Source organism: Thermobia domestica, chromosome 8, assembly GCF_964235325.1.
Source record: "Thermobia domestica chromosome 8, izTheDome1.hap1.1, whole genome shotgun sequence".
NCBI classification, from domain to species: Eukaryota; Metazoa; Arthropoda; class Insecta; order Zygentoma; family Lepismatidae; genus Thermobia; species Thermobia domestica.
The window spans coordinates 90290547-90317019 of record NC_137461.1 but is presented as its reverse complement, the minus strand read 5'-3'; the positions used below and the strand labels follow the sequence as shown (position 1 = coordinate 90317019).

Genomic DNA, 26473 nt, shown 5'->3' with positions numbered 1-26473 from the left:
TTATTATTATTATTATTATTTAAAGTTAATTACAAAACAGGATCTATGCGAGGTCACAAATTCTAAACTCGACATCGTAAAATAATCGATTGAAATCTGGGTGCCTTACATTTGATGATTCGTTTGTGTGTGCTTGCGGAGATCAGTACATTAGCCAGAGCCAATACCGCTGTCCCTATGGGGTTGAGTATGGAGCAGTTTCGTGCAGTCCTCTATCATTTCAAAATGGTCTACATGTCGGAGATTGATATGGACATTTGTAATACGCATTTAGAAACTCGGGATCTTCATATCAGATTCGAGAATTCTGCAACCCTAGACAAGATTTGTTTGATGAACCCGAAGTGAATAGCGTACAACAGACGTAATTCTGAAAGCATCGTTGCTAACAAAAGGCTAATCACAGAAAGGCCAAGGGCACGCTATTGGGAATTACAAGAACTGAAGATTGAATTAGCACCACTGAACGCGCGAAAATCAACGAGTACTAATAAAATTTACCTGCGTAATTACTTTGAATTCAGAAAATAGTATTTTATAAAATAGTTCATGCTGTTGATATGTTCCCATGTCAAAGCACGTCTTCAAATAAATTATGACAGAGTTGGGCGTTAGAGTGACAAAACTGAGCAAGGAATACCTAGTTTACTAAGCAGCATTTTGTATTTACTAGAAAAGTAAAGGGAATTTCTTTGATTTTTGCAATATGTTAAAAGTTCTTTTTCTTCTTCTTCTTTCTTTAATGGGAGAGGAAGCTGATTATACCTTTAAAACATGTACGCTCCCAGCCTGATGCTACACCTGTTCATCAAGGCGTAAAAACGATACCTTTAAAACATGTACGCTTCCAGCTCGATGCTACACCTGTTGATCAAGGCGTGAAAACAAGAAAGAATGCATCGTTGCGGGTTTGTACTGGACAAGTTTGATGAAAAATTGCAATGTGAATTGGTCTTGGGTATATGTCGGTATCCCTTTGATCCTAAAAACAACAGTCAGCCGACAGCTTGGAATGACGAACCAAGTAAACCGCAGAAGGTTTGACGTCCACGGAATATGCGTGAGATGGTAGTTATTATCATTTATTCCCTCGGGTTTAGGTTTAATAAAACAAGTTCATGTTAAAATAAAATACAATTTGCTATACAACAGTTTACCTTCCCTAGATTTTAAGGAATTCCACAACGGGTTAAGAAAAGCACGGCACAGTACATTCTGCTACTGACAACGCAAGGCGACAAACGGCAACTGCTCGTATACTTGAGTTTTTGATTGAAAATGAATAGGAACTATCCCTATATTATATCGATTCATCAGATCTGGCTCCATGCAATTAGTTTATCTTTCAAAACTTAAGGAAGAGCTTAAAAAGTTTGATTATGAGGAGTAGGTGGTACAAGCTTTTAGTGCAGAAATCGACGGTCTCTCTCCAGTGAACTGAAGGACTGCTTCAGAAGTTGGATTCCAAGATGGAAAAAAAGTATTACTATGAGGAAAGCACTCTGGACACCTACAAAGTTTCGTAAAATTTGGATAAAATAGTAAAAATTAATTGCATATACGTAAAGTATAGTCTCTGTCTAGAAGGAACTGATATAAATAACTTATCGAAAACTGAAACAAACAAAATTATAATAATATAATCTGTAGCAAACAACAATGTGTATCCATTGACCAATCTATTTTTCTTAAATGTCTTTTTGTACGTTCCTCAAAACTTTTGACATAAAACTCGTTATTTTATATATAATCCATAATCAATATATAATCAATAATTGCTGAAAAAAGAGTCATTTTTGATTTCAAAGTTCAGGATTTTTAGTGTCTTCTGTGCCTCCTAAGGATTCAGTATTTCTTTTTTTTTTAAATTTGAAATAAAATGCATGGAACTCCTACTTATACACAATAACTAAAAACATGTTATAAATATTCTAAGCCTAACCAAGAAATACTTTTAGGCCGTATTTATTGAACCTTCCTATGATATTATACTAAGTTTGGTATTAATGTTGACTTTTATTTTGTTGTTAAGGGTCCAGAAAGACGAAAGAGTGAACAAAGTGTGACCAAATGGAGAAATTGAAGGCGAAAGCTGTTATTGAATATCTCCATAAGAAAGGTTTAAAGTTGCAGGAGATCCACGCCGAGAGAGAACTTCTATTGAAGATGATACTTGATTAAAAGACCTTGTGGAAGCACTAACTCAAAAGAACACTGACAAAGTGCATGAAATCATCATGAATGATAGTCGAATGACCATCAGGCAGATTGCTGAGACAGTGGACTTATCTTCTAAACGCGTTGGCCGACTTATCACCTAACATCTGGAAATAAGTAAGGTTTCCGCGAGTTGGGTGCCAAAACTTTTGACACATGATCACAAAGCTCACCAAACGCAACATTTCAAGGGACAATTTTCATCTCTTCCGTACAAGCCCAGTCACCTTTCGCACTCGATTCATAACAGTAGATGAGACCTGGGCCCCCATTACCAACCAGAGTTCAAACAAAGTTCCAAGCAATGGAAACACCCTCTCCCCTCACCGAAGAAGGAAAAGTCAGTGCCCTCAGCTGGAAAAGTAATGGCTACAGTTTTCTGGGATTCGGAAGGGATAGTGATGGTGTATTATCTTCCAAAGAGGAGAACAGTGACTGAGGAGTACTATGCAAGTCTTCTACTGCTGCTGGTGACAATATTCAGCAGAAGCGTCGTGGGAAACTGACAGCAGGTGTGCTTCTCCATCAGGACAATGCCCCTAGCCACAAGTCAGTCAGCGCAATGGCAGCAATTAACGATTGCGGTTACGGATTGATCCCCCATCAATCTTATTCGCCTGATTTGGCACCTTCTGACTCTCATTTCTTTTCACTCAAAAAGAAGTTGGAAGGTACTCATTTTGACACAGACGATGACGTCATGCATGCCGTAGATAAAATTTTACATGCCTTCAACATTTTTTTTTTTCAGCGGCATTAACACACTTGAACATCGATGGCCGAAATCTGGACTTGTCAAGGGACTATGCAGAAAAGTAACACCATCCATTAACTCTCTGGTGCTCCGTTCATATGTAGGCTTAGAATTTTTTAACAACTCATATAATATATATACACCTAGGTATATATAAATTGATTAATCGGTGTATGATCCGTCCTTGGGGCAAAAATTGTCATTTTTGAAGCGCGAAAACCACTGGCGGGAGGTACCTTGAGACCTTGGTCTAGTACCTCTTCCATACATAGAATGAATATCACAAGCAGATTCGCGGATCTTAATACTTCAATTAAATGCAAAGAGCAAATAGTGTCAACAATACTGTTTTATTATTATTATTATTATTATTATTATTATTTGATATTCCATTTTAATACTAGGAAAAGACACGAAAACCAATAAAAATAAATAAGCAAGAAATTCTCTTTTAAATAACATACAACGGTTTTCCAATGCATTTTCTTTCTGCGCGCAATTTTAAATAATAATAATAATAATAAACTGCTAATGAATTATTCCTCTACCCAATACTACAATTTCAAAGTTATACGCTCTCGCACTCTCACAAAGTACAATAATATTTAAAAATTAGTTTCAGGATGCAGGCCACACATTTTCTTACACAATCTGCCTCAAGTTCCGTAATTTCTGAATATTAACCTCGTTTTCAATCCTTAGTGAGAATCACCATGTCGCTAACAGTAATTTTAATTGAGCTAAACAGCACTTTAAACAATTCCTGGTAACACTTTTTCTCTTTTCTGGCTTTATTTTTATCGTAGCATCTACATTCAAAAGTCAAAAATAAACTTGCATCTACAAACCAAATATTGCTTCTTCTTTCTCATTTTCCATTCAAAACCTATGAAAGTCACATGAATTTTCAAGAACTACGGAACTTGAGGTATGCAAAGACGTAACACTTTGTGAAAAATTACTTAAGTATTTTTTTTATTATTTTTTTAACAAGTGAAGCGAGCTTCTACAACCGATTAAATCGTCGTTTGTATATGTGTCTGTCTGTTACATAATAACTTCCATAATATTTATCTAATTTTATTGAAAGCTGATATGTGCCTCCTATTCTTTAGATATAAGCGTGGAGACTCACACTATGCTGCAAGTCTGCATATATACACATATTTACCACTTTAATGTGAACACCCAAGAAAAGTGGGACTTACCAGATTAATGGTTACCTTTCACACAGTACAGGTCTGATGCGACGTGAATGAAAAAATGAAATGAAACTTTCCCGTGCCATGGTTATGCCGTGTAGATTAAGTGGGACGGTGACGATAAGAATGAATGAAATGGTGGAATGAAGAAAGCAGGAAGAAACGGAAAAACTTTGAGAACACCCACACACACACTGTTCTTCTACCACAAAGCTCACTTGGCGTGAGCTAGGATTGACACGAACCAGAGATGAACGCTCTACCACTAAGCCATCGGGGCCCCGCGACGTGGAATCGAGTCATAAGAGGTCGTGAACAGTAGCAAATAGAACGGTCGTGAACGGTGCGGACGCGGAGAATATTACACCATTCCGCGTGCAGTGCATCATTCAGTTGCGTGAGAGAGAATGGAGGCGGAAATCTCCGCCAGGTTTGCGTCTCCAAAACGAACCAGAGATAAGACAATTATGTTGAGATTCGGGGATTATGCATGCCACTGAAGATGTTTCAAGTTCTTCCCGATGTTACTCAAACGTAACCGCAATGGTCGTAGCTTTGCGAATGAGCGCATCGTTGCCCGCAACAACATCTAGACCATAGGATCCATATGATCTCCTAAAATGACGACATAATCATGGGCACTAACGTGACCAGTAAGCGTCACTAATGAGATTCCATGCAATAAATGTTAACCGATTACTTGGAAATATTCGACACGCGTGACGTCATCTTGAAAATCGTCCATTAAAGAAAAAAAATTCCAACTATGACCATTCAATAAATATTGGAAATATGATTATTTAAGGATTACGTACCCCTAGAAACATCTTCGTGTACCCCCGGTTGAATATAAAACCACAGCTCTAGAATATAACACCACCATCACGATTTACCCAGTCCTGAAGGTTCAATAAGAGGCATTCAACATATCATTACGAAATGGAACATATCATTACTTAAAAAACTTTGGAGTTTTAGTATTTACTTTTGGATACTAAAGTAGTGTCTTCGATTTAAAAAAAAAAAAAAAAAAAAACTTTTTTCTTCTTCAAGTCTAGTCATTGTAGAACATGTTACGTGCAGGCTAACTTTTGCACCTAGAAGATATAAATTTTGCACAAACATCAGTCTACCGAGTGGTATTTATCAGATTCTTTTCACATCTCTGTATTAACACTGGGGAAGGGGGGAGGGCCCGTAGGCCAAAGAGTAATGAAAAGTTATATTTTTCTTTACCAAAAAATCTCTTTTTTTCGCTATTTTCACGCCTCAGATACATGATGGAAACATGTGAATGGTACCGTTTTAAAGGCAGTTCTATTCTGAAGATGATGAACGAACATGATCCTAGGATAAATGGGGATGTCTCAGGAAATTTTTACCTGCCATTCTCTTTTATACGGGAGTCTGGGGTATTGTGGGTATATTATTTTTTGGCGGGCTTACTTTGCACCTAGGAGATTAAAATTTTGCACAAACATTCAGTCTACGGAGTAGTATTCATCAGATTTTTTTTAGATCTCTGCGTTAACACAGGAGAGGTTCAAAGGGGCAAAAAGGAAAGAAAAATAGATATTTTAACAAAAAATCCCTTTTTTCGCGATTTTTCCACCTCAGGTACATGATGGAGACATGTGAATCGTACTGTTTGAAAGGCTGTTCTATTCTGAGGAGAATGAGATAACAACATGACCCTAGGATAAATAGTGGTATCTCAGGATTTTTTTAAACCCGAGATCAGGGTCTTTTGCGATAATCTGGGGCATTGTGGGGATCATTGGTAAATATTTTTCCCGTCCTTTCTATTCAAGATAGAAGCTTGGAATTTTGTACACACATTTAGTACGCCCCTTAGTATCTTTCAGTTGATTTTCAGATCTCTGCGTTAACACAGGGGTCCAGAAAGGCTCAAAATTTAAAAAACAAAATTCAGAGAAAAATCACGATTTCTCTCAAAATTTCCCTCCTCAGGGACATGATAGGGAAATGTGAATGGTGCCGTTTAAAAGGTTACTCTATTGTGAAAAAAAAAAAAAAAAAAAAAAAAAAAAAAAAAAAAAAAAAAACGAGATATGAACCATGATCCTACGATAAATAGGGATGATGCAGTATCCACTTGACTGAAAGTCTATAATTTACTTTTAAAAGCCGGAATTTAAAAGGGTTAAGTCAAGCACAACAACAGGGTGTCTACTGGAATACCAGAAAGTAAATTCATGACTTTTTCATGACTTTTCATGACCTTTTTTTTTTCAAATTTTCATGACCATGGCGATAAAAATTTACCATTAGTAATAATAAACCCCTACCATCAGTGGTGCATCGGAACTATGCGGGTTGCTAGTCTTAAATATCACTTATTGTGAATCTTAAAGAAAGAATCTAAAATTCTGCCGCCTTGTGCTCGAGCACAGAATAGCACTTACCTAAATACGGGCCTGCTCTTACCAGTTAATCACTCTATACTGTATTTGAAGTTTTAATTCTGAGTATAATTATCCATCTAGCAGAAATTTGTCTAAAATTAAGCACTCAGAGAACTGCCCAAAGACAAAAGAAATTATAAAAGAAATTCGTTTTAAAAAAAATAGATCATCAAATTTAAAATCTGCAAACTCAAACGAATAATATTATTTGCATAAGTCTAAAGGTCCAAAAGTACACAATTTACATTTCTTAGAAGTAAAGAAATAGCAGATCATAAAGTTGGACAGTAAAAAGTTGTTACTATATTACAGAGACTAGAAGATGAAATGAGGAGCAGTTAGGAAGACAGTAAAGTACCAGTTAGCCAGCACTAACTGGTGGGGGAAATTCTCACAATTACTGACCTGATACAACTGTTTCAGTACATGCAGTATGAGGTATAAAAGTATGAAGTATAAAAATGTACTCTGAGATTTCAGATTTTCATGACCAGTTGGGTAAATAAAGGACTTTTTCATGACTTTCATGACCAGTAGACACCCTGAACAAACATGAGTGAGTGGTTAGCTTTTGCGCTTCTATCGGGCAGTTTGGGATTCAATCCCGCATTCGACCATTCTGGCAAAAGTTTCTCTTAATTCCATCTGTGAATGTAGAGATATTGCGTGTACTGTGTCCTGGCCGACTTTCTTTGTTGTTGTTTTAAAATCGTTGTTATTACTAATTACCGGTGATGTTGAATTTGTGAAGGGGGACAGAGTGGGGGTGTCTTTCGGACTGAATTCTGCTCCCCGAAATTATGGAATTTGTAAAACAAACGAAATAGTAGTTAAGCATTTACTCAAACTTCAAGTTCTCCCACAAATAAAAATTAAGAATTTTTAGAAAAACTTAACATTAATAAGAAAAACAAACCCCTCCCAAAATACTTTTCTAAACCCGCCAGTGGTTATCAGTATAAAATGATCTTCAAGGTTGCAAGGAAGATTATTGCTGAATATACAAACGAAACGAAATATTAGTTATCCCTGTACTCATGAACTTCAAACTCCTCTCAAATAAATTTAGGGACTTTTTGAAAAAAAACAACATTAATCAGAGAAATCCCTCCCAAAATACTTTTCTAAATCCGCTACTGATTATTTGTATAAAATGGTATTCAACGTTGTATCCGGAAGATTATTGCAAGATCAGTGCACAGCTACAGTATAAGAGAAATGTGAGGTACGCTCTAACGGATATATTGAAAAACACAAGTTTAACTTATGTGCTAGATGATAGAGTACTAAAGAAATGAAACACGGACGATTAAAAATGATCTAGAGGAGAAAAAAATATCGACACCGTAGCTCAGAAGTTAAAATAAAATTAAATAGCCTCTAAACTTGCCCTGAAATACTACGTACTTTATGTTTACTTAATTCATAAAACATGTGTTCCATCCATCATGATGGTTAATTCCAGAGCGAAAATGTGGCATTTACGTCATGAAATCTTATTTAACTATAGAGTATACTATAAGAAAGCTATTTAGACAGAAAAATCATGAAAATAAAAAAGCCAAAATTTCCGTTTTTTCCCCAAAAAGCCGGCTTTTTTGCATCTCTACATGTAACTCACATCGGACTGAGTCGACACAGGCTGTGGGAGGTGTTTAAGTTTCTTCGTCACTTGAACCTCAGTCACACGACGGTTCTAAATGATAACCTTCTTGAATGCTCTGCAGGAACTGTCACTAAGGTTTTTCTTCCTACCATTGTAACTATTCGCCGAAATAATTTTGCCGTGAGTTTTGTAGTCCGTCATCACCTCGGACATTGTTCCTCGTAACATACTTGTCACTTTCGTCAACTTCACACCAAATAATCGAGCGCCAACATTAAAAAAAAATTAAAACAGATGGACAATTTTACATAATCACCGTCTACTCAGTTAATTGCACACTTCCGTTCTACTGCTCCTTACGTAGCACGGAATTTCCTTTACCACTACCTCCAACAGCCGGCACTGCTGTCGCTACCTAACTGTTGTCAATCCAGACGTCTAATTCGTTTCCAACTCCAGGTGTTTCCGTTAAATTCCTATGTATCTGTACCTTATGTAAGAGCAAAACAATTTCCCAGTATAATTTTGTTAACAATTATTCGATTTCGAAGCTGTATACTTTCGTTAGGCCTTGCCGATCATACCCACTATTTGGGGCTGAAAACGACCAAGAGTAAGGGGGATAAATTTTTAGTTCCTACATGAAAATTTCCTCACATAAACATTATGCGAAAATAATTTTTAACAGTAATTCTCATAATATTTATTCTATTTTCATATAATGTATCTCCCTTAACGTTTGTGAATGATCTCAACTGCTCGCGGTTGAAATCGATCAGAAAGTGAACATACCACTTCTGCCAGTTTCAAAAATGTTCAGTTCCGCCAGTTTCAAAAATGATTCGTAATAAATTTTGTACAAATTCTCCGGTTTTCACATAGTATAACGCGTGTTTCGTCCGATACTTAAAACTTACTACCATTCTTTGGACCTGAAACTGATCATAGACAAATCCAATATTCATGAAAATAACATGACTGTCTTTGGAGGCTGAAGAATTTTAATTACTCTTATTGGTTGGGGATACATCTTTTCAAGGGTAAATAAAATCCTGAACTCAAAAGTTTCGTTCATTTTTACAGCGCAGGGCACCACTAACTAGTCATAAATAAATGTTTTATCGTTAAATGCGACTACTATCTACGAGGTTAGTATATAGGAAAGGGTACCAAATACGGTTTATCGGTTAAATGTAACATATAAAGCCGAATGTTTATTTACCAGTTTATATATCCGACCCATATAAAAATCCATATTGTTGTCTTAGCGCACTTTTAGGTAACTGCAGGAAAAATACCTATTTAGATAATGTTTTCTATAACAGTGTTCTGAATATCTAGTTTGTATTAAATCCAAAGCTATATATTGATAAATTGTCTCTGTTGCAGTCTTCAGCATTGCATATTCAAGGATCCCTCATATCAACTACTCTTCTTGAAAAACTTAATTTAGTTTTGTTAGAGTAAGACGATTTGCTAAAGCCTGATGACACATGGAGAATAATTTCACACTTTTCGTTAGATAATGAATGGGCATCTTCTGTACGAATTATACCGAAGAAATTCAACAAAAGTATCATGACATATATTGGTATAAAATATTCCGCAGTGTACCAGTTTAAATTTCAAGTTTATGACAAAGCTTATGTTCTATTTTTAACTCAGAAGCAGTTAATCGTTCTTGCCTATCTACGTTTTTCTTTCCCAGTTAACTCTAAACCTGTACTTTTACGTAACGTTTTCTGTGTTTCACATTACCATTCAGCCCATGCAAAGAATGGACACTTCTACTAGTATACAAGGGCTACTGGAAAAGTTTCTGCAAACAATTATTGACAGTGCCGCTAGTGTTCCACTATTATAGAAATCGGAAGAATACGCTTTTCTATGTTTAAATTATCTTTGATCGTTTATTTAAGTTTATTCGTTCACTTTTTACAGCAGTTTGAAGAAATACCGCAGAAACCGATATTCGGAATGCGTTAACAGTTGTATCAGGTGACACAAATCGCTCACCATGCATCTTATTTTTCTTGTATGGGAACCAAAAAAAAAAAAAAGTCATTAGGTATTAAATCAAGTGAGTACGAATAATGAGTTATTAATTCGACATTTTTACACGGGAAAAAACAGTCTGGTAGGCTCATTAAGAACTGGCATCGTAGTGATGATGAAAGATGCGACGATTTGGATTAGTTTTACGCAATTCATTGATTACCTCTAGGAAACAAATTGTTGTATCAAGCATTTACAGTTCTTCCATCTTCTAAAGTATATTTGGCACACATCCGGTATAAACCGAAGAAACAAGCAATTATTAGCTTGGAGGCACTCCTCAAACTAACATTTATTGGTTTCGGTTCACTTTGAAACACCACACAGTTAAATTTCGAGCTCGTGTGCATAGTTATAAAATGTAACGTGTGGATAGTTATAACGATGTAGTACACCAAATCTGACTCACTTCGGATTAAGTTTCTGAACATTCCTTTACACCAACTGACAGAAGCTGTTTTCGAGCTTCGGTCACGTTATGTGGGATCCAACGGCTTGAAAGTTTTTGTACTTTCAGGTGACCATGCAAATCCGTATGTATTGCTTTAATATCAATGTTCAAAAATGCCTGAATCTCGTGGTATGTCACATGCCGATCTCTTTCAATCATTTAACGCATATCAACTTTATTGGCAACAACGGATGGGGGTGGACGACTTTCACGGAATTCATTACTGACAAATATGCAACCACACTGGAATTCGAAAAACCAGTTGTACACACTCCTATTAGATTATGCTTTATCCCCAAAAGCCAAATGAAGTAGCTCGATGCATTGTTTCGGTGTTAAACCATATTTGATTTTTTTTTTTTTTTTTTCAAAAAAAAAAGTCCGAAAGTGTTCAAGAAAAATTTCAATTTCTCACACAGAATTACTACTTTAAACTGCTGTAAAGAATAAACTAGTAGCCTTAAACAATTAATCAAAAATGATTTACACATAGAAATGTCTATTCTTCGGAATTTTATAATATCGGAACACCAGCGCCACTATTATTAGTAGTAGTTTGCAGAAACATTTTCAGCAGCTTACGTACAAATTTGGCTGCTTAGTTTAATAGGGCACCAAGCTTATATGAGGCCTGGATCAACAGTTTAACGTGGAATCCTAACCACATGAGCTCCTACTGAAAAATCAAATCTGGATGTTCCGCACCATAGCACGTACACTAACAAACACTAACAATATAACCACAATGTTAGTTCTAGTATACAACAAAGAAAAGAATCTAACCTTAATTGGTGTAAAAAATATTCTTTTAACATTACGAAAAGTGACGAATTGTTTATATGTCATAGCTGCCAACCATCAATATAGCAAACATCAATATTTCTGTCATATGTTAAATTAGTTGATTATGGCGGCCATGACACAGAAACAGTTCATAATTTGCACATTGTTAAGAAAACATTTTTAACTAAAGTTACTTAAGGTTAATTTCCTTTCTTTACTGATGTTCAATAGATAAAAATCGTACTCAACTTTCTTGTAAGCTCAGCCAAACGATGACAACCAGAAATGTGGTCATCATTTGTTGAAAAAAGAATTTTCAGTAATTTACCACATTATACTTTTTTTCTTGCATAAAACTACGAATAGGGAAAATAATGCTTACCTGCATTTACAATGGTCACTCATATTTTACGAGTTAGGGGTATCCTTTAAGTTTAAGTTCTCCTCTCGCGGTTTGGCTCCTCCGAATATTTTTTGAGACTGACTGGTCTCCGCCAATGCGTTTATCGGTTCTTTTACAGTTCGTGGTTTGAGCTGCAATTTGGGTCGATTAGATGCATTCGCTGAAAATGACAAAAACAATTTAGTTTCGTAATATAAATGAAACACCAAATTATTCATTGTTCTTGATTAAGTTCTCAAATCGCACAATTACATACCCACACTAACATTTGCTGTCTTAAAGTATGATTTTGAAGCAACAAAACCTATGATGTACATTTGCGCGACAAGAAAACATGCAAAAACTATTCTATTGCTCTTTAAGTACTCTATTTTTAAAACAAAACGAGGTGGCTCAGTGGTAGAATGCTCATCTCTGACGGTGGTATCCCTGGTTCGATCCCAGCTCCCGCCAAGTGAGCTTTGAGGTGGACAAACATCGTGTGCGTGGCTTTCCTTGGGGCCTTCCCGTTTCCTCCTACTTTCCTCATTCCACCATCACCGTCTCTCTTGTTCTCAGTGCATAATCACAAGACGTTACACTTTAAAAAAAAAAGAAGTGAAGGTAAATTTGATTGTTAGTTTTCCTTTCGCATCTGCATCTTAAATAACAGGATATGCTAATATACTACAGAAAGTTGTCCAAGATAAAAATATCCGACTTTGACTGGCCCTCCCGAACGATGTTTCAACTGTTGTAATGTCCCGATACATTACTGGCTATACTGGGTCCTGGGCTTGAGAACAATATCAGTTGAGCACAATCAATGAAACGATGAAGATAGAAGCGACAGCTTCCTGGGAGGGGTTGATTTGTGGATTTCTGCTACCCACTGTAGACATTCACCAATACTGAAACGGTGAAAAAAAAAGTTTTTATTATATTTTTATCGTCAACAAAGCTTGTATGTTATCCGACGATGTGCCCAACAGCTGATCGGCCGGAAATTGTGGGAGAACATGCCCCAACCCAATCAATAAAATTTAAATGATTTAATTTTGTAAAAAGAAGAAGAAAATAGTTTGAAAGGTGGGGTGAAAAGAGCAAGGTTATGAGAATAAAGGATGAGCACTAGCTTGTGTAACTTTTGTATGACGCATAGTTTTTGTCGTTTGGAATAAGTGACTTCTTTTTTAAAAAAAACTTTTACTTTTACTTTTTGGATGGTAACTGGAGAAATTGGAGCTAGTTGACAACTGGAACTAAATTTTGTTCAACTGCTAGGGGCGTTGATTTAAATCTGTGATGAACGTAGTTTTTTATGTTTGCCAAAGTGTTTCTGCGGTATTGAACTTTTAGAATGGTTATAAAAGATATGGAGATGGATCATTTTTAATTTTTTTTAATGTAACTTTTATTAAATTTTTATAATGAATACTCCTTGTAAAAGCGTCCCTTATGGTTTTGTTTAAACAAAAAGCGACGACTTTTGCGTGCAGTGAACGAGGAAGTTTCTTCGCTAGGCGGAAAGGAATGTATTTTAGCAAGCAAGGAAAACTAGTTTGACATTTATTGGTAACATTTGTAATGACAATATAGAAATACATGCTTACTATGGGTCACTTCACAATATATAAACGGGTCGAACTGAGAAGCTCGTCCTTTCTTTGAATTCGATTAAAAAGACGTATGTCTCCGTTTAGAAGGTCAGAGACGCCACATTCAGTTTGCATTAAGGGATGCAAGATAATATAGTTCAATTGATTTCAGAGTTAAGACTCTTAACTACAAATCATGACACCACACACCTTCATATAACTTAATGCATCTACAACTTATAATCTATATTGTATATTGTATGATCTCTAAATTCCAAATTTTATTACTTCACAGTTACCTTCATTATCGAGAATGACAACTTTATTTCCTTGAATTTAAAGAACTTTTCAATAATTTCCGAGAAAAATCAAATTCCCTAACTTTCTCAAATTTCCTTGGGAATCCTGTTGGCGATTAAAGTAAAAGTTCACGTTTACTAAGAGATAAATCTTTATAGCAGGGCGGCTTAACCCGGAAAATCAAAGGAAAACTGCATTTAGTGAAAGAATTATGAAACTTGGTACACTTGTAGAGTAAGCCATGGGAAACATTTTAAGATGTGGAAGCATTCGACATTCGTGCTTGTTTGGCCGCCATCTTGGAAATCAATATGGCGTCCACGCGAAGGCACAGACTTTTACTTAAATAATAATATCTCCTCATAGAACTGTCCTAGAAACCTTCTTCTTGCGTCAAATTAAAGATAATTAAAGATTTAAGAATTTAAACTTAGTACATGTTATTTGTACGGCCAACATATTTAAATATAGCTACTGTTACCAGTAAACTTTAGTTGTACTCGTTACTGAATATTGCTATAATGACAAATAACTTTAAAACTATCAGATTTGTACATTTACGTAGAGGTAAACATGACAGAGCATAATCTAGCCTTTCCAACGATGTCAGTATCTTTGCTCTATCTTCAAAATAAATGGAGCTAGTATCTTCAAAATAAATCGATTTTATGTGCAGTATTACAGGGTGTTGTGCTTTGGAATCTTCAATTTCACACTAACGTGTAATTATGTTCTCGAGGAATTACGATAAATACTTCTTTCTCAAGTCAAATTAAAGAAAATGAATTTTCCAAAAATATCAGACTAGCAGAATATATTTGGTCTAGGAATTAATTCGTGCGGTTGGTACGCACACATTGAAGCTGTAGTACAAACACAAAATACATAAATACCTTAAGAAAAATATTGTCCATCGCTAGCCACCACTTTCGCCCATCTGTCAGGCAATGTACGGATTCCGTGGCGAAAGAAGTCCTCATCCTTGGAAGCGATCCAGTCAGAGACCCATGTTTCGATATCTTCTGAAGAAGTAAACCGCTGTCCAATCAAATCGTTGTTCATGCAATCGAACAAGTAGTAGTCCGAAGGAGCAACGTCTGGTGAATACGGCGGGTGGGGTAAAACTTCCCATCCGACATTTTCTAAATAGGTTTTGACCGGTTTTGCGACATGTGGGCGAGCGTTATCATGTTGAACAATAAGTTTATCATGTCTGTTCTCCCATTCTGGTCGTGTTCTGGCCAGAGCTTGCTTCAAACGCATTAATTGTCGTCGATAACGTTCTCCATTCATAGTTTCACCCGGTTGCAGCAGCTCATAGTACACCACACCTTTCATATCCCACCATATGCACAGCATAACCTTTGCACAGTGAATATCTCGTTTTGGTTGTGATGGACCTGGTTCACCTGGTTTCACCCAGGCCTTTTTTCGTTTAGGGTTCTCGTAATGGATCCACTTCTCATCACCCGTAATAATTCGATGCAGAAACCCCTTTCTGCTCTGTCGTTGAAGCAGCAATTCGCAGATGGTTTTTCGTCTTTCAACGTCTCTGTCTTTCAATTCATGTGGAACCCAATGTGACATCTTTTGAATCATTCCCATGGCTTTCAAGCGTTTGGAGACTGTTGTTTGATCAACGCCTAATGCTGCTGCAAGTTGTTCCTGCGTTTGACACGAATCCTGCTCGAGCAATGCTGTCAATTCTTCGTCTTGAAATTTTTTTTGGCTGTCCAGCTCGCTCTTGGTCTGCCAAGCCGAAATCACCACTTCTAAACCGTGCAAACCACTTCTGACACGTTCGCTCAGCTAGAGCATGGTCACCATACACTTCCACCAAAATACGATGACTTTCAGTCGCACTTTTCTGCATGTTAAAGTAATGCAGCAGGACACCCCGCAAAAACACTTTATCAGGCACAAATTGCGCCATGTTCACTTAACTACAAACTGGTGTTGTTGACGCTTTAATCCACTGCCCTATACTACGAACGATACGCGATGACAGGGGTTTGCAACACATGTGTGGATACACGGAACTGTGGGACGCTCCGTTCGTTGCGCCATCTCTTGTCCACCCGCACGAATTAATTCCTAGACCAAATATTTGCTCGTTTAGTAGCATGCTACACTGATTTGTCTGCAGTTACAATGTACGGTGTATAACCCTTATATTAATAGAAAACTATTTTGAAATATTATTATTAGAAATTGTATTATATGAGACTTTTTTTAAAAAAGTGAATAACGGAAGTTTGAAAGCGTCAAGTCACTTCAGGAGCAAGCTCCTGCACAATTTTTGCACATAAGCATATATAACAGTCCTTTCTTTTTGCACTTGTAAGCATTTTATTGGCATCCTTTCTTACAGCTGCACTTAATCAGTTCTCTTACTGCCTTAGAAATTTCCGGTTAAGTTGACCATTTTGGTGTTGGTTTCTCATCTAGTAAGGTCCATCCCCAATCTTGTAGTGGTGGAGTATTAATGATGTTCATTATGGCTTGTTCCCAAATGTGACCACTTTGGTAAAGTGCTCTTAAAATATGCTGCTTCAAAGCAGCAGCTGTTGGGAGAATATTGAACATCGTTCTGTTGAAGGAAGTAAATAGTTGCTTTCGAGCCTCGTTTCCAGTTATTAAGTCACTCGTCTGAGCATACCAGAGCACGGTATATCGTTGGAATAGATCAAATACGTTGTCTGTGATTGTATCTTGAGGAAACGACAGAAACTCAAATGCTTCCAATACTTCAGGAAATGAATTCCATCGCTTCCACATGGTTGCAAAACTGTCGCATCCACTGAAAGCGTGGAAACCGCAAAGTGCAACTGACTTTCGTTCTCCAAATTGTTCAGCAATAACATGCACATAGAAGAATCTAGCCTGTTCTCCACTGCCAAATTTTATGGACAACCGTTTAAGACCTTGACGTTTCAACTCGAAATAGTACGATATTGCCAAAATCACATCAGTGTCAACTGTTCTTTTACATATGTCATGTTTACCATGAAATAGAGCATCCTGAACGGCAAAATAATGCGGGTATCGGCTTCTTCGTGGTTGCAAACTTCAAGAGAACTTTCGCGAAGGCAAGAGCGATTTGTTATAACTCCTGAACCATGAGTAGATACTACTTCCATGTCTAAAAAGTACCTCAAAGTTACTATATCTTCTCCTAGGAACGGAAATAGTTCAGAATTATTTTCGGAATTTTTAAGGTAGTTTTGCCAGTTCCTTGGCAATAATCCATTTGGCCTACCTAGTTTGGGCAATATACTATTTCGAGTTGAAACGTCAAGGTCTAAAACGGTTGTTCATAAAATTTGGTAGTGGAAAAGAGGCTATATTCTTCTATGTGCATGTTATTGCTGAACAACTTGGAGAACGAAAGTCAGCTGCACTTCGCAGTTTCTACGTTTTCAGTGGATGCGTTTTTTTTTTCTTTTTTTTTTCTTGGGTGTGAAAAAGCAACCATGTGGAAGCGATGGAATTCATTTCCTGAAGTATTGGAAGCATTTGAGTTTCTGTCGTTTCCTCAAGATACAATCACAGACAACGTATTTGATCTACTCCAACGATATACCGTGCTCTGGTATGCTCAGATGAGTGACTTAATAACTGGAAACGAGGCTCGAAAGCAACAATTTACTTCCTTCAACAGAACGATGTTCAACATTCCTCCAACAGATGATGCTTTGAAGCTGCATATTTTAAGAAGATTTTACCAAAGTGGACATATATGACGACAAGCCACAATGAACATCATTAATATTCTACCAGATTGGGATGGATTTTGCTAGATGGGAAACCAACACCAAAATGGTCAACTTAACCGGACATTTCTAAGGCAGTAAGAGAACTGATTAAGTGCAGCTGTAAGAAAGGATGCCAATAAAATGCTTACAAGTGCAAAAAGAAAGGACTGTTATATATGCTTATGTGCAAAAATTGTGCAGGAGCTTGCTCCTGAAGTGACTTGACGCTTTCAAACTTCCGTTATTCACTTTTTAAAAAAAGTCTCATATAATACAATTTCTAATAATAATATTTCAAAATAGTTTTCTATTAATATAAGGGTTGTACACCGTACATTGTAACTGCAGACAAATCAGTGTAGCATGCGACTAAACGAACAAATATATTCTTCTAGTCTGATATTTTTGGAAAATTCATTTTCTTTAATTTGACTTGAGAAAGAAGTATTTATCGTAATTTCTTGAGAATATAATTAAATGTTGGTGTGAAATTGAAGATTCCAAAGTACAACACCCTGTAATACTGCACATAAAATCGACTAGCTCCATTTATTTTGAAGATAGAGCAAAGTTACTGACATCGTTGGAAAGGCTAGATTATGCTCTATCATGTTTACTTCTACGTGAATGTACAAATCTGATAGTTTCATAGTTAACTGCCATTATAGCAATATTCAGTAACGAGTACAACTAAAATTTACTGATAATAGTTGCTATATTTAAATATGTTGGCCGTACAAATAACGTGTACTGAGTTTAAACTCTTTCATTATCTCTACTTTGACGCAAGGAGGTGGTTTCTAGGGCAGTTCTGTGAGGAGATATTATTATTTAAGTAAAAGTTTGTGCTTTCGCATGGACGCCATATTGATTTCCACGATGGCGACCAAACAAGAACGAATTTCGAATGCCTCCGTATCTTAAAATGTTCCCCATGCCTTACTCTATAAGTGTGCCAAGTTCCATAATTCTTTCACTAAATGCAGTTTTTTATGTCTTAAGCCGCACTACTATTACTTTTGTAGTGAATATGACCAATCTTCTAATAAAACAGTTCTCAAGGCAACTAAAAATACAGGACGTGAAATCGTTCATAATTAACTTAAAGAAACAGTATTTATTAATACGTAAACTTCAACGAACGAGACAGAATTATGATTAGGAAATAGATTTCAGGGATTTCGGCATCATCGGCATGTCAGCCCGTCACACACATGAGGAATGACGTCCATTGGCGATCACACTACCCGGGAATTGGAGAGGAAGAAAGGAAGCATCCTGGAACTATTATGATAGGTGCCATCCCGGCATTTGCCTGGTGTAAATGAGGATAAAACCTTACTGAGGATGACTGGCCTAAGAAAGTTGTTACATCTTTTCGACCGAGTGTCCCCCACCGGGAATCGAACACGGGATCGCTCGTACCGAAGGCGAGTATGTTAACGACTACGCTCCGCGGGGTCAATGAAAAAGAAAGTGGACCAGTTTGTCTAATAACAGAAAGAGTAATGCAGATTTTCTTCTGGAGCCACTGGGTGAGTAAATTATTAAATTTTCAAACTATGCTATGCATAAGTATTGGAAGTCTTATTGAATGGTTACGTCTGTCATCCCGGCTTGAAGTGAGATTTACTACCGAAATTTCTCATTCGAAACTTTGTGCTCCAACTGTGGATTAAACCCGAGATCACGTGTTAGCCACTTGGTCACCGAGTTCCATTATTTTGTTCTTTTGTGTTTACAACTTGAACTTTTTATTTAACGTCCCACGATTATCCCCTTACGGCTAAAGGAGACGGATGATTAATGAAAAAGAAACGAGTGTGAAATTATTTTTTTGTGTTCTCCAACGGTAACCCAACCCGGGATCATATGCACCAAAGGCACACACCCTAGCCACACGACCAGCGAGAAGAGTTATGTCCTTTCGGCTAATGGAAACGGAGTTTAATGAAATTAATATGGTATAATTGGTAGAATGGGAATGTGGGAAAAAGGGCCAGCGAGAAAACCTTCTGAAGTCATATGACTTGGGATCAAACTAGGGATCCCTATCCAACACACTAAGCATATTATCACTGAGCCACCGTGCTCCCTTTAATCTGTATGTGCATTTCGTCGTTGATTATGCTGCGCTCTTTCCTATGAAAATATGGAATCTAGTCGTTGTGAAACATCGCATTAGTATATCTTAATCTCTGCCATTGGACTTGGTTCCTATAATTTGTTATTAGCACTATGTGAATGGTGTTCACATATTCCAAAACTTCTTTTGGAATACGTTCTTCTTACTCTTCTCCCGTATCTTTAAAGTCTACAATACATCTCTTCTGCTGTAAATCCGTTCGACATTGTACTAAAAGACGAACTTCTAGTTATTAACAATCGTTCACGATTTCACGTAGGAAATCAAATAAACCAATAGTCAAATTCAGCACCTTCTTACAAATATGGATATACAGTGAACTCACGATTATCCGCGATTGCCACAAATTTTTAACCTGCCGCAGTCGCGCTCAATCATTTTTCATAAGTAGTCGCTGCGGACTGACACTCTGCAAGCAAAACAAAAATAAATTGCATTATAAAAGTCAATATTTCCAACAATAGTGCACGTTTCGAAGTGCAACTCTACTCTGATAAGGGAAAGCCGACTGTTGCACAGTATGAAAAATGGGAATTGGGAAGAATGATTTGCTGTACTGTACACATTATAAAAGTTTTTATTATATTTTTTCTTGTACAGTATAGTTTTTTATGCTGAAATATTTGTGTGTGTGTGCTTGCCCTTATTTTTAAACTTTTGTTTTCGGGTTATCCGCGGTACCCTTGCCACCCAATTCCGTGGATTATAGGGGTTTTGCTCTATATAAGAGAGCTAGAGAGTTAGGAAGAAACAAGTCAAGGTAATATCTGATAGTTGATCCTGTAGAACAAATAAAGTGAAGTTTGAAAATTTACAGAAAGCATCTTGTGTATCTCCAGAGAATGATTTAGCTACTCCTATCCTTGGAAAGTTAAGAATCCTTACTATAACCTAGGTGACACCATGTAACTAATAATCTTTTGGCCTGTTTTAGTACATTTTGTGCTTCTATCGGGTGAAAAATATCACATGTATGATATTTTGTGCATTTCTACCTTCGTGTATTCATTCCTCTGCAATATAATCCTAACACGTTGTCCAAACAGAGGTAATCTTTTAAGATTATATATTGCTTATCAATGTAAAAATCTGTTTTATTTTACATTACACTATCACATTCATCACATCTGGCTTCTTCTCATGCTTGTAAACACAATCCAGATGGTTTAACAATGCGTATGGCATTTTCCTTTTCCCCAACATAGTAAAGCACACAATCAAGAATGGCAACAACTTTTAGTCAGCTTACAATTCATATTTTGGTGTGCATGTGGGTGACAAGGAATGGGGATCATATGTTGTATGTGGGCGTTGCAGTTCACTCTCGAAGCCTCGTGCCAAGGAGAGAACAGAAAATAAAGTTTGCTGTATCTCAAATCCGGCGTGAACCAACAGCTTCCTACATAACTGCTACATTTGCGTTATTGACTTATCCCATTATAAAAGGGATAAAATGATCAGCGTCTTTGAATATCCAGATCCACCATTCTCCCTCAGATCTATTACATACTGAGAAGCTTCGTTTCTCCTTCTCCACGACGGAATCATTATGAGAGTTTCAACACTGAAATCAGATAACGAAATCAGTCAGGAAGAGGACTACTCTGAAACACACACTTCACTTTTTGAATGTTGATTTCAAGACACTGAAACTAACGGAGTGGGATTTGTTGGACAAAGTATGTTTTCAAATCACACATGGGTACACGTTCAGAGGAACAGGATTAAATATTTCTAGATATACAGTTTTATGAAAGATACCAGGGATAGTATAATGAGTGGATGGATGCGACTTCATCTGAGGACTGATCCCGGATTCTGACATGGCATTCAAGATGAATGGGAAACCAAGACAGACATAAGACCATTTTCAGACATAAGATGCTGATCTATGCAGAACCGCACATCTAATTCTGTTGTGGAAAACAGATATTTTCTTCAAAACTCGACTTCATATCACTAAAAACAATCTGACACATGCGATTTCTTTCTGAGTTTTGCAGCATACTCTTATCAGAAACAGAAAAAAATAATTTAGCGAAAATGTTGTCATACAGTAGAATTACAAAATTAGTAAAATATTACAATATACTTGAAGCTAAATATGGGTTCTTTTACTTACCAGGAGGTTGGACATCTTTGAATTCTTCGAATCTCCTTTCTCCTCCTCTATTGCCTTCTGAACGAGGTCTGTTGCCGAAGTTACCCCCTCGACTACCTCTGTTCCAGTCTCTCTCGCCCCGTTCCTCAAAATGACCGTAACTGCCACGGTTTCCGCGCTCTTGGAATCCTCGACCACCTCGGCTACCACGATCATTGAAACCACCTACACACAAACACATATATTAACAAACGAATCAACTATGTAATATTTTATTAATTTTTTAAATAGTCAGTTGGATGCCAACATTCAGGTCCCAACTTAAAAAAATAAAGAAATAAAATTTAATTAAAGCAAATAATTCCGAAATTGCAGTAATCAGGAATAAAAATTAATACTCATGGAATTTTCACACATTGAAGTTCTGCCTGTATGCGTGATATTTACATTATTTAACAAGTGTATGATATGTGTTCTGTAATAACGCGCATCATCCTTTTGTAACGAGTATGACTCACAAATTTTCTACTAAAACAAACCTTATCCTTTAAAAGTCCTCTACGGGAAATATTCACAAGGATTTAACCGTGGGGACACTGGGAGGCATGGATGTACTGCATCACAAATAATATATACACAATACTCTGAATGAGATTATAGTAAATGTGCGGAATAGTTGCATTAACTCATCCACCAACAGTAATTTTTAACGTTAGTGTAATTTAATTTCCAAGTATGACCCAATAATTATACCCGTACTTGCAAGAACGTCAGGTTCATAATGTAACGACTAGTAATCATAAACTGAAGTTTTAATCAGACAGATTACTTTTGACATAATAAAGCAGGGTGATATGAAACTCCATATTTGTTCATGTAAGCATACCATAACTACACTGGTGAAAACGCATTTAAGACCACCACGTAAGAATCGTCCGATTGGAATTGACTTGCCTTACAGAATGCTTAGTAAAATACATGCTAATTGTACCGTCTGTAGAGAAGATGCTACTAGTTGTCTAAAGCCTGTCGGACATTATAATTGTGTGCAGATCACAGTCTGTGAGCAATACCAGAATGATACAGGGATATTATTTCAACAAAATTTTAAACTTCAACTTCAAATAGTATCCGAGATAATGGAGGACGCCCGAAAACCTTCAAGCCCTCTTCTCATCCCTTTGGGAGTCTAACATCGCGAACTTCCTACTTGTCTCGAACACCTACTGAGCAATTAAACGAATTCCACCGTGGCCATATAGGAGGCCTAAGAAAGACCGGTGGTTGTTCCGCACAACTTCTACTCGTAACTGCTATAATTCATCAGTGGTGCACATGTTTAGGTAGAGGATTTCACCCCTTCTCATCCGATGTCATCACAACAAACCGGGCAACTTCTAAATAGAACGATCGTTTGAGCTGCCCTTAATGATAGTCCAACCTATAATTTCTTGTGGAGGCATGACGTCATTCATGGTTCACACTGAAATTCTGATATTGATTTTCCTGAATTTCTATGACTAAATAAGATTTCTTTTTCTGAGCGGTGACACTATGATTTATGACACAGCTTGGAAAAAATAATTACTCTTACTGTCTTCCTGTATTTAGAATACAATAAAAACATTTGTATCACAATAATTACACACTAACTTCGTATTTCAGCACTCTGAATATATTCATAAACCCCAACAAGTAAACATATATCATAATTTGGTCTCTCTCTTTGATTATGTACAACTAACAAATCTATCTTATTCTCTTCTTCTATAGCATCTAAATTTTTGACTTACTTTGTTCTTTCAAGGTTTTAAGTTTTAAGATCTTTCGGTGCTTCTCTAGCTTCTTTATTTCTAAAAAAAAAATTATCCTTTTACAAGTCTTTTTATCATCATCTTTTTGAGTTTGCATTGATTCCTTGCATTATTTGAGGTGTTCCATCTTATCTTCTGTGAGCAGCTCTAGTGCTTGTTGACATCACTTGAATAATACGAACACCGAATACTTTCGTCTAATCTAATTACATTTCCCCTGATTCTTTCTGAAATATAGCAACTTTCCTGACTCTCGCACATTCTGGAACATTTCTCTGATTTTTAAGGTCAGTATGAGTCCTGTCATTTGTCAGTAACACATTTACGATAACCTGGATGAAGAGAGGAATCTACCTAGACCTCTATCGAGAGAAACATCCTACACTAAAGATTTATACATATATATAAAAATTAGGGTGTAGAGTATTACTTTTGATAAAGGTCAATAGTTGTTAGAACAAGTCAATTTTAGTGTAGTAAGTATGAAACGTAACCTACAACAAAGATAAATACGTTGACTTGCAGAAGTTTTCACTTATTGTAATCGTTTTCAAGCGAGAGAGAGAAAAAATAAATAATTTAATATTTTGAACCTCAAAGAACTGTCATACAATTCACTAAGACTGACCAGTGGTTTAACAGCTTAATGCTTTGTGTGTGTATGCACGTTGCAGTAGGTAATCATGTATGACAATACAACGGTGGGACAGTTACTTACTTCATGCGTGAAGTTAAAACGAAAGAACTTATTGCACAAACTACAAACTAGAGGTTATGATGTTCGTCTAAAGCCACTTTTCGGGTAGTTCTTCGATTCCACGCTGATACCAGTTCTTGCCTACCAAGGCGAAGAACTCCTGCACTGCAACTTCCACCTCGGTGTTGCTTCGCGAAAATAGGAAGTAAGTCATCAATTAGAACGAAAAATAACTAATCTGAGGGTGTGAGGTCCGGACTAAATGTTGGATATGGCATCGGTTCTACTTCATTAAGTTCCTGAAGTTTATTCCAGGTCGTTCTAGAGGCACGAGGTTCTGTGTTGCCTTGCTGCAGAAGGTCTCGAAGCATAGAGTATTTTTGGCAAGTAATGTCATACATCCACACCAGTTATTCGGATTACCGATTGACATTGATGGATAGTTAACTGGAACGAACTTCTTGTGAACTGTCCTCTCGTAACTCACCAGACGCAGAGAATCACCTAGTTTAAAAATTGCCCTTGTTTAGCGGCAGTTTCCCGCCACCGGACCTTCTTTAACCATTGTTTATGCATGTTATATATTGGGAAAATATGAGCCAATACCCACTTTTCGTCCAATGTTATATTCTCTTCAGAAAACGCAATCGATGATTTTCCCCAGAAATTTTGATTTTGTGACTGTTGATCAGTATCATTCAGTACTACATTTCCTGAAAAGGAGAACTTCCAACTTTTGATAAGACTAGGATTACGAATTAGATTTCTGAGCTTTCGGCATCTACTGCAATGTTAGCCCGTCATCCACATTGGAAGATCAAAATTTTATACACTAGGCCTACGACCTGAGTTCCATACCCACCTAGAGATGTCTGTTTATGTGCGTATTATGTCAATTTTGAACTTCGCGTGATAACTTCCAAGAACTCATTTGAAGGCGTGACATATAACTTGACTGGACGTGTGAAGTCGTTAGTAGTCTGGGGTGTACAAAGAAAGACTTCTTTATTTCAGAAATGTGATGCCTGCCCTGGAAAGGGACAACTCGTCTTACAGACACTTTGTCTAGCAAATGGCTCTTCTAAAGTTACATATGCAACATAGGAGGAAAATGAACTCATTAAGATAAGTATTGAAATTGATTCCTTCATTGATGAATTGGGAAATGGATTGTGAAATCAATAACATGACCAACATCTGAAGAAATTTCAACAACACACTGCAGAAGTGAAGAGACGTAGAGCCTGAACAACTATGTTTAGTGATTGACTGTAATTTTGCTGAGATCTGGTCTGTGATTCTGACACAAGAAGTACAAGAGTATCACTGGAGTAATGACTAAGTTTCAGATCTTACAATAGTTACTTATTTTTAAAACAAGACCACAAGTGTTGTAGTCATAAGTGATGAGAAATGACATGGTTCAGCACATGCATTGCTGGTGTGGTTATGTTTAAGGTTTATTTTAATTGGGATATATTGCGAGAGGTTTTGCGTTTTAAATATAACCAACTTCTTCTTATATTTTTGATAGAAGATATATATATATTAATTAAACTAGGAAATTTTAGGTGTGGATAAAAGATACAAGCTTTAAATGTGTGATTGATTTTAATGTTTTAGATTAGTTATGTAGTGTTTGTGAATTGGTTTATGTGTAGAGACATTTTTGGCAGTTGACAAGAGTTTTTAAGTATATATTTGAGTTTTTTATTGAAGATATTGTTTTATGACTGTTACTTGAGGTTTATTTTTAGCACAAGTTTTTAATTTGGTTGGGATTGACAAAATAGTAACTTTTTTAAACTTTATTTGATAAAGTCTATGATGTTTGGTGTTTGAAGATAAAATGTGTTTTTAATATTTTAGTTATATTGAAATTGTTAGCGATATATGAATGTCGGGTTACACTCCCCTATTTTGGAAATATTGTGAAATTATATACTTTTTTATTTAGGTTGTTACCCAAAGTGACGTAAAATTATGCCATGACCCAAAAAACTGGGTTTATGTAAAAGTTGGAATTTGGTTTAAACAAAGAAATTTGTTAATGCAAGATTTACATAATGAGGAAATTTATTATGTAAGCTAAACTGTTTTTAGCACATAAAACAAATTTGCAAACAAATTACATATTTTTTTTAAACATTATAAATTTTTAATTTAAATTTATGTAAAAAAGTTTT

At 36.4% G+C, this 26473-nt stretch overlaps 1 protein-coding gene across 2 annotated transcripts in view; it reads right to left on the bottom strand.

Annotated features, from left to right (window-relative positions):
* Window positions 1–26473, bottom strand: part of LOC145693068 (eukaryotic translation initiation factor 4H-like) — a 71945-nt gene that overhangs the window by 8869 nt on the left and 36603 nt on the right. For both annotated transcript variants that reach the window (XM_081768739.1, XM_081768740.1), the window contains 2 exons: window positions 21798–22001; window positions 11877–12057 (listed from right to left, as the gene is read on the bottom strand). In XM_081768739.1, the coding sequence (XP_081624865.1) occupies window positions 11903–12057; window positions 21798–22001 (359 nt within the window). In that variant the 3' untranslated portion in view covers window positions 11877–11902. The remainder of the gene's footprint in view (window positions 1–11876; window positions 12058–21797; window positions 22002–26473) is intronic.